We start from the raw sequence: 10300 nt of genomic DNA on the forward strand, positions 1-10300 counted from the left end.
CCCTGACCACCCCGTAAATCCCGCAGCGGATCACGTTGAAAACGTCAAAAAAATCCTGTCTGTCATGTCACCACAGGCTGTCAGTTTGTGCCCGTACTAAATAAAAACTAATTCGGCTGCTACTCGCTGCCATGCACAAAATCAAGACTTTCAGGTAAATATTACTATTACTATCACATTTAAAATGATATTTTGGTCCTAAAAAGTATTTTCCCGATATCTGCCTCATCATTATAACCTTAAAAATTTCGTGTTTTTTTTTCGGTATTGTTTTTTCTATTTGGTCGGTAAAAAAGTTTGTGTGACGACGTCTTGTGTTGTTATTTATTTATTATTGTATTTATTTTATATCTATATATATCTATTTTGTTGGTTACTTAAAAAATGTTATGTAGGTGACAGCCTACCCAGTTACATACTACCTTTAAGTACACTTAATAATATTTATTTTATAATCTGTGGTATTGTATGGCTTGAGAAGATGGTGTCTTTTCGTTATTATTGTCTCTTATACAAATTTTATTTTTTTGAAATCATATAGGTACTTGAAAACCAATGAAAGTGATATTGAGATTATTTCTGTGTAGTTTCAGATTATCATATTCATGTCAATCTTGTATTGTAAATAATTTATGATATTCATGGTGGTCTACGGTCTTATATTTTATTTACTATTTAAATGGAGGTTTTATGTTGGCATAATGGCATGTTGTCTTTGCCTGTGCCTCATGTAACTGTAAAATGTGGTCTATGCTTGATTGATGGTTGTTCAGTTCAAAATTCTATTCAAATTATGTTGTTGGGTAGTTTGTTCCACCACTTCTTCTTCGCAGCAAAAACACATAGGAAGTGGCGAACAGAGGGCATTTTGGGGGCTGTTTTTTGTAAACTTGACCTTCAAAAAGTGCTGATTGTCAGCCTACTTTGAATAAAATGTCTTTTGGTTTTTATGGACTCAAATTCTATTTTCATACCTTTTAATAGACATTGATTTATTTGGTACATCTCGTATCTATTTTGTATTTTGAAACATAATGGTCCAAAACTTCATATAAAATGTGGTTTAGTATACTTTAAGTCTCTTTCCATAGAATATAGGATCTATACTATAATATCCTAAAACTGATGAGTTTGTTTGTTGGTTCTCTGTCTCAGGCATTAGCGGTCAAAGTTGAAAAATTCAGTATTGGATAGCTCATTTATCAAGGAAGGCTATAGGGTACTTTTTATATGGGTTCGTGTAGAAGTTCCCATGGGATGTGGGTGAAACCGCTAGCGGAAGCTATAGTCTGTTTTTTAATCTCGTAGACTAAATTGACACTTGTAAAATGTCAAACTTACAAATAATGTTGCTAGCTTTTTTGTGCAGTGTTGTACTTACGATACCGGTTTGTTGAATCTTAACTTTTTTTATCTATAATAGACGAATTTAATATTCATTCAAAGTTTTATATTTACAATTCACGTACGTACAACAGCTGCACGACGTGCTACAAACTGCCAGGGATATCTGACCACACAACGCCATGCGTAATCATCAAGAATAAGCCCATTATTTCAGGATGACTTTTTGTAAAAAAATGATACTTGATTTTATTAACGCTAAGTTTCGGTCGTGCCACATCACTATTTAAGAATTTGCAATAAACTAACAACACTCGTAATGTCAGTTTAGTCTAAGAGATAAAAAAACAGACTATAATATTTACCTGAAACTATAAATCTTTATCTATAGTTGTAGAAACTCACTCACGAAACTGTGTTTCGGATGGCACGTTAAACTTTAGGTCTCGGCTGTCATTGAACATCCGTGGCAGTTGTTACGGGTAGTCAGAAGCCTATATGTCTGACACCAGTCTAACCAAGGGGTATTGGGTTGCCTGGGTTGAGGGGGTCAGATAGGGCAGTCGCTCCTTGTAAAGCACTGGTACTCGACTACATCTGGTTAGACTGGAAGCCGACCCCAACATAGTTGGGAAGAAGCTCGGGAGATGATGAGGCACTAATCTATAAACTAACTATATGATCATGAATGTACTACATTGGCCTGATCTCTTTCGTTTGTGTCAGATTGTCGTCCCATCGAACTAACTATATGATCATGAATGTACTACATTGGCCTGATCTCTTTCGTTTGTGTCAGATTGTCGTCCCATCGCGCTATGAGAGTGAAGGAATAGTGAGTGCACCGCAGTCCAAGCAAATGCTTGTGCACTATATGTCATAAAATATGCAGCTAGATTATCTCCTAAAGTCTTTGTGGCCTAGTGGGTAAAGAACCAACCTCTCGAGTAAGAGGGTGTGGGTTCGATTCCAGGTCAGGCAAGTACCAATGCAACTTTTCTAAGTTTGTATGTACTTTCTAAGTAATCTTAGACACCAATGGCTGATAAAAGGTGAAGGAAAACATCTTGAGGAAACCTGGACTAGTCTGAAATCACCTACCCGCATTGAGCAAGCGTGGTGATTAATGCTCAATCCTTCTCCGTGTGAGAGGAGGCCTGTGCCCAGCAGTGGGACGATAAAAAAGGCTGTAACAGTAACAGATTATCTCCTTATATGAGAACAGCCGCCGTGGCCGACATCGGCCTTGGACGCCATTATCATTATTATTCTTTTTATGCAAAAAAGATGTTTAAGTATGACTCATAAAGCTTCGTACTGTTATTTTCAGTGTCGACGAGTCACTGACCTCTATTCGCTTTTGTTTATAAATAGTAGTTGAAACTTTTTGTCATGTTTACATTTTTGACACATGAAAACATTTTATGAGTTACTGCTAAATGATTATTTAGAACTTACTATTTTCCTTGGTTATGTAATACTAGGTATTTCCCACGGTTTCACCCGCATCCTGTGGGAACTACACCCCGACCGCGGAAAAAATATAGCCTATGTCATTTGGGGATAGTGTAGTAATTTTTTAAATACGTTCAGTAGTTTCGGAGCCTATACGGTTACAAAAAAAAAAATATCGTCTTAAAAAATAATATACCTATTACAGACTATTTGCCTAGTCTTTCCCCAAGTTGGGGTCGGATTTTACTCTTACTGGATGCAGCTGAGTACCAGTGTCCTCCTCAACTCAGTTACTTGGACAACTGAATACCTGTTATTGAGACTCGTTGTCAGACTGACTGGCTGCTGACTACCCATAACAACTGTGAAAGATGTACTAATGACAGCTTGGACCTATCAATTTATCGTACTGTCCGAAACATGGAAGAACTCGTCATGACAAGATGGTCGCATCCATGGACCGACCGCACCAAGCGTTGCTTAACCTTATGATCTGACTTAGCCATGAGCCCCTCTTGGTCTTATGTTATTTTGTTTTATAGTCATATTATTTACATTTTTTAATATTAAATATAAAAATAAAAAACCAGCCAAGTGAGAGTCGGACTCGCGCACGAAGGGTTCCGTCCAGAGCAAAAATGAGCAAAAAAAAATCACGGTTGTTGTATGGGAGCCCCCCAAAATATTTATTTTACTCTAGTTTTCAGTATTTGCTGTTATAGCGGCAACGGAAATACATCATCTGTGAAAATTTCAACTCTCTAACTATCACGGTTCATGAGAGCCTGGTGACAGACGGACGGACGGAGGAGCGAAAACAGTAGGGTCCCGTTTTACCCTTTGGGTACCTACGGAACCCTAAAAACATGAAAAATATAAAAAATAGGTGGCCACCGATATCGGGCACAGGGTCCAAGGTACCGGTGGTTAGGGTCCCAGAGACAGAAACCTCACAATACGCGCCGTATCAAGGAGTACTGCTTTCTGAATCGTTATTTTGGTTATTGATAGTAATTAAATGATTAATGATTTTAACGTGAACGTAATAATATAATTATCTAATCTTATTTACAAAATATAGTAGTTCCGCGTAACGCTAGAAGTATTTCAAAATAAACTGTCTTCATTTTATGAATTAGGTACTAACCGTTTTTTCGCAGTTTCACCTATGCAACAGTCAAAGACATTTTCAAAGCAGTTCAGTTGCTTTAGAGCGTACTAACAAAAAATCTTTATTATTTAGTACTGGCTTCCGCTCGCGGCTTCGCCCGCGTGGTGTGTTGATAAAAAGTAGCCTATGTGTTAATCCAGGGTGTCACTTATCAACATACCAAATTTCAACAAAATCGGTAGCCATTTTTGCGTGAAAGAATAACAAACATACACCCATACATTTTCACAAACTTTCACATTTATAATATTTTATATTAGTAATTCGTAGGATTAGTTTCACCCGTGGAAACTACTTCACCTACCCGTATACAATATAGCCTACTAGCTTTTGCCCGCAACTTCGTTCGCGTGGAATAGTGACTACCAGCAGATTTTTGATTTGACCAATAGATGGCGCTATATGTCCGGAATAATTTTTTTTTTTTTTTTGTAATAAAAACTATCCTATGTCCTTTCTCAAGTTTCAAACTATGTCTGTACCAAATTTCACACAAATCGGTTCAGTAGTTTAGGCGTGAAGAAAAGACAGACAGACAGACAGACAGACAGACAGACAGACAGACAGACAGAGTTACTTTCGCATTTATAATATTAGTTTGGATATCACTCAGCGAGAGTGTAGCTTGTGGAAATCGGACCAATGCTTTTGTAATCTTTACGGGAACAAACAAAAAAATCCTCTTTATAGTATTACTAACGACCCGCTCCGGTTACGCACGGGATAGCGGTATTTCCCCACTATTTAATGTATGTTTTTATACACATAAACATTCCTCTTTGATCACTCTATCTATTAAAACAAACCACATGAAAATAGGTTGCGTAGTTTTGAAGATTTAAGCGTACGAAGGGACACGGGGACATAAAAAGCGACTTTGTTTTATACTATGTAGTGAAGTATAGATAAGCTATCACCTGGCATCCTTCAAAAAGGTTAGGTCACACTATGAAACCTACGCACAGTCGTATTATTAGTAGGTACGACCATTGAAGGTTTGCGCGTGGGATGACAACCGCCCACGATTGGTCTCCGATTGATTTTTCGTGTTAAGATATAAAAGTAAATACTTACGTAACTTTCTTTGTGACATTCTTTATTGTTGAAGATCTTTCTACAGAATAATTTTTGATTCCGATGAAGAGATCAAGAATCTATTACTACTCGGAATATTAGAATTGAATCATTAATTTGCCCCAACATGACCGTGTACCTATACATGGAAATAACTCTGAAGATAGAAAATAAAGTTGAAGAGTTTGAAAGGAACTTTGGTCCAATTTATAAAATTATTTCAGTGTAAGATAGCACATTTATCGAGGAAGGCTATAGCATTTTTATTTAGATGAGCCACTCGAATGCTCATTGTCCATTCATGACGTTCGTTCAATATTGGAAGAATGTTCTTAGTGATAGGGTTGGAATAGGGATAAATTGGAGAGGATAGACAGACGAGGTCATGAACAGATTATAATGGTAAGCAACGCTTGTTGCGGTCGGTCCGTGGTTGGCTGACCATCTCGTCACGAAGAGTTCTCCCGTATTTCGGAGCGGATAAACCGTTGGGTATCATTTGAACATCTTTGGCAGTCGTTACGCGTAGTCAGAAGCCAGAAAATCTGACAAACAGTCTTAGCAAGGGGTATTTATTGGGTTGCCGGGGTTTAGGAGGTCAGATAGGCAGTCGCTTCATGTGGCACGCTGGTACTCAGCTGCATCCGGTTAGACTGGAAGCCGACCCCAACATAGTTGGGAAAACGCGACGCAGATGCGATGAGGACACGAAAGAAATAGTTCTGGAAACCTCTGAAACGTCTTATAATGAACCTGTTTACTGCATAAAACAATGCATTAATATTTATCACAGTTCAGGGATACAGGAGGTAATTTAAAATGAGGAAAATGGTTACGAATTGCATTGTATCAAGTGGTTCTATATTTTATTTATGTACATACTGTTTCTTGTGGCTAAGTAACAGGCGGATCGATTTATCATAAGGTTAAGCAAAAGTGCGGTCAGTATGTGGATGGGTGACCATATTGTAATGTCAAGTTTGTAGTTTGGACAAGGCTAGGCAAAATGATATTGTTCCTCGTGGAGTAGTGGGACCAAGATTCCACAAAAACCGTAACAAGCAGTCTAGAGATACTTATGTATATTAAATATCCTTTTTCTTCCTGACCTGTTCCCAATTTGATTTGGGTGCATTGTCTTCCGCTTCCATTCCTCCCTGTCACTCGTCATGCTGACACTCACTCCCTTCTTACTCATGTCGTCTTTCAGGCAATCCATCCATGCGTCTAAATAACCAACACAATTTATTCATCGGGGATTTTTGTATCAGGTTACGGCCAGTTACAATATTATGTTCCTTCCGGCCAGAAGTTATTTTTACAGGAATACTGACAGTTACTGAAATCTGTTTTCGTTGCTTTTTCCTTCCTTCTCAACTGAGTGTTTGTTTACTATAATTAAAATTCGCATTTGCATGTTTCCGCTGCGTTACATAAGTTGTTGCTTAGTTGTCGAAACGAGACCTTGAATTGATTTTATAAGTTTATTTTAGATGAGAAATTAGAAAATCATCTACGAACATTCCCCTACATCTTATTACTGTTGAGTCAGCCATGAATGTGTTCTACTATCATCCGAACATAAGTGATATTAAATACTAGCTTCTGCCAGTGGTTTCACCCGCATCCCGCATGGAAAGGAATTTTCAAATCGAAGCAGTAGTTTCTGATATCAGCGCGTTCAATCAAACAAACTCTCCAGCTTTATTATATTAGTATAGATTTATAGCCATTATCTAAACATGCATTTTACTCACAAAAATATTGATCAATATTTTTTCTCATTCCAGATCTTGAAATGCAGTGATAATCAAATCATCAAAAAATTAAACCATTTTGTTTCAAGTCCAAATCCTAACAAACTGTTTTTGGCTCCAAAATTTTCTCATTCGGCAAAAGTACGGGCAGAACGCGACAGCGACTTCCAAACTGTTCATAAGCTTTATAAGCGACGCCATAAGTCTTGCAATCAAGATATAGGCATTCAGTTGTGTCGACAGAATCGCAACCATGGAAAATCTCACTGTGCTGTCCTTTCGGAAGTCGGAAGACATCAAGCGCCTCGCGAGGCACTTCCAAAATGTCGTCAACCACCCGACAACGCAACAAAGCAAAGTCCTTCACACTTACCTAAGAAACCTAGACGCAACGCACAAAAAGATTTATTTACAGAAACGAGATTATGTCGAAGTCGAATATATATTTACGACTGAGAAGAAGAGTAATCTGCAACGGCAGAGGTTTAACAGTCTACCTGTTAGCGAAGTTCCTGAATTGTTGAAAGCTGAACTATTTACTACTGAGGATGCTAAACAGGTGCATATTTGCACCAACTGTAATATTGAGATAGAACTGAATGACGATGAGCCCCTCATGGAGTCGCTGCAGAAGCATTTCAGCTCCGACGCTCACCTGCCGAAGCTGAAACGAGACAGCATTGACGTGGCCGAACCTATCATTCTGCCGAACATGTCTCGACGTCTCTCAGCCATGGGAGAAACTCCTTTACCCAAAATTAAAGAGTTGAGCATCACTAAGCCAGTCGAGAGATTAGAACGTAACTTCTCGGCTAAGCTCAACTCTGCATTGATGAAGCATCTCCCTGACGCTTCGGAGGCAAGTGTCGACGCAGCACTCAAATTCTACCAAGAATTGTACGACAAGTTATGCTCCGATGTCTCTGCTATAGACTTCTCTACACAAACGTCTTCTGTAGCTCCTATTATAATGAGCATTAAGGATAATGTTTACCAGAACTTCGCCGCGGACGCGAACAAGAATATTGATAACGATGAAAACGAACAAACGGCTGAAAAACCGAAGAACCAAGTTAAGAAATACCGTTATTACGGTCCTATTGAAGCTCTGATTGTCAAGTTGCTTGTCAATCACAAGTTGCTGTCATTGATCGATGACAGAACTGGCAAGTTAGCATTCTTTTGTATTGCTTGCGAGTATTATACTCTACGATTCCATTATGATAGTGTATTGAACCATGTGTTCAGTGAATCCCATATTCACAACCTCTCCTGTATCCTGCAATCCGATAAAAGCATTTCCTTCTCAATGACTGAACCTTCTATCGAGAAGATCAAGGAGATGAACGAGAAGTTCCTCCTGAGCCACGACATCACCTTCACCCCCACCGGACTGCAGTGTCGCCTGTGCAACACGGCCATCGACTCCATCGAAGCGTCCATCCTGCACATCCTGGACGAGAGACATCTCGCCAAGCTGTCGGACGAGCTGTACGTGCGCATGAAGGAGTCCGACCCCGACCGCTCCATCCCCGAGGAGTGGGGCCCCAAAGACTTGAACTGGACTAAGTACTTAGCTAGCGTCGGGAAACCGCATAATAGCCGTGACCATGTCATAATAGAAAACTTTATCAAGCCATCTGGCAAGATTGGCAACTACTGTACCTGCTGCGATATGACTTTGAAAGGTCCCAGACAGGTCCTGTTCAACCATATTCGTCAGAAAAAGCATCTGAGGAACGCAGCCCCTCGGAAACTTGCCATGCTTTATAAGAACCATTGTCGTCCTTCTGAATACTTCGCTAGTTTCGGCAACTTTTACGTTTGCTCTATTTGCCCGGACTTCGTGGCTGTCCCATCTATTTCGGCGATGGTTGAGCATTTTGAGGGCGCGTCCCACTTCGAGACGATGTCTAAACTGATCCGCTCCGCTTTATACAGCGAAGTTGATAAAGAACTGTTGGCTGCGAACAAAGTGACTGCAGAGAAATGCGAAGTCTGTGGGGTGACCTTCCAAGATTGTAACGAAGCAGTGAAGCATATTTTGAGCAGCATTGACCACCAGACCGCTGTGGCTGAGGCTAAAATCAACGCGAACAAGGGAGACATCATCAGCGTATATATGAAAGGGAACCATATTTTGCATAGCGAAGGGTCTACTTTCACCTGCGTTGGGTGCAAGGGAGTTTTTAACTCTATCCGTTCGCTGCTTACACATTTAGTGTACGCGGGGCATTTTAAGGAGAAGCCGGCTGTTGAGAGCGTCTTCCGATTTTACTTGGAGTTGAAACATAACATTAATATGTTGGCTAGGAACAAGTATGTGTATTACCAGTTCGGCAGACTGAAGTGTGGGGTTTGTGACGCGGATGTGGAGGAAGGGGAGACTGCGAAGAAGCATGTGGTGTCTACACGTCATAGAGAAAACATGGGGGCCAGTTATGTTAGTTTAGATACTTCTGCTCTTGAATGAGGTGAGTGGAACTTGTTCACCATTGTAGACCATGTTTTGTTGCATTAGCAAAAAAACATGGTCTGACTCGTTACTTGTCACGTCATATATAGATTACTAGCTGTTCCCTGCTATTCCGCATGCATGTCGAGGGAATAACTTCCCACGCCTGGATAAATAACTCTCGGTAAATCATTTTTCAAATCGGTACATTAGTCTCTGAGATTAGGGAGTACAAAAGAATAATCAAACTCATCAACTTTAAAATGTTTGTCTAGATTTTACAAACTTGTTAAATATACTCTGTACTAAAATGGATTAGGCCTTAGGCTGTTGCGTGGTTTAGAAATCGGTATCAGTCAAATCTACGAAATTGAAGTCGCGGACAAGAGCTAGTGGATAGATGTATCAATATTGCTCATATTTACAAATCGTCATCTATTTACTTAAACATTCTCGAGTGATTGATAATAATATTGATATGAATCATCAGATTTCTATTAAATTACTATTTGGGCTAGCATCCAAGGTATTTTCTCACGCTGCACTACGTCTCAACTTCCTCCGATGACTAGTGAGACCCAAGTACGCCGACAACATAAACGTCAGTTTTCTTTAAACAAATTGTTTATTATTAATTGTACACGTTCAATTTTCAAAATGAGCCGTTTTAAGAAAGACGGACCTTTATTTTGAAGATGAACTTTGGCTTTAACACAATATGTTGTTACTGGTTACAAAATCTGATCATGGTGTATAGGGCAAAATTGGCGATCTGTCAATTTAAATCAACATCATTTCAGCCGTTTCTGCCTGAAGCAAACACACACACACACACTTTAGCCTCAAATGAGAAATATCGCTTCAATTACATATTTCTTAATTACTGTTTTTGTGTATTCCAGGTATCGCGTGTCTGCCGCCGATTGTAAGAGTGACAAGTGGTGTATTCTATAAATCATGATTAAGAATAAGTTTCAATGAGAAATCATTTTACAATGAAATTTTAATAAATGAATTAATTTTATAATTATTAAGGGATTTGTT

General features: G+C 39.1%; 1 protein-coding gene across 1 annotated transcript; it reads left to right on the plus strand.

The window, feature by feature from the left end:
* LOC124644677 lies at positions 1 to 10290 on the plus strand. The gene is made up of 3 exons (XM_047184181.1): positions 1 to 154; positions 6835 to 9275; positions 10159 to 10290. Exon 2 carries the CDS (start codon positions 7055 to 7057, stop codon positions 9272 to 9274), a length of 2220 nt encoding a protein of 739 aa, XP_047040137.1. The 5' UTR covers positions 1 to 154; positions 6835 to 7054; the 3' UTR covers position 9275; positions 10159 to 10290.
* The last annotated feature ends 10 nt before the right edge of the window (positions 10291 to 10300 follow it).

Source organism: Helicoverpa zea, chromosome 30, assembly GCF_022581195.2.
Source record: "Helicoverpa zea isolate HzStark_Cry1AcR chromosome 30, ilHelZeax1.1, whole genome shotgun sequence".
NCBI classification, from domain to species: domain Eukaryota; kingdom Metazoa; phylum Arthropoda; class Insecta; order Lepidoptera; family Noctuidae; genus Helicoverpa; species Helicoverpa zea.

What these genes read in the sequence shown, in the direction of transcription:
- LOC124644677 (XM_047184181.1), top strand. Translation starts at nt 7,055, where the DNA reads ATGGAAAATCTCACTGTGCTGTCCTTTCGGAAGTCGGAAGACATCAAG.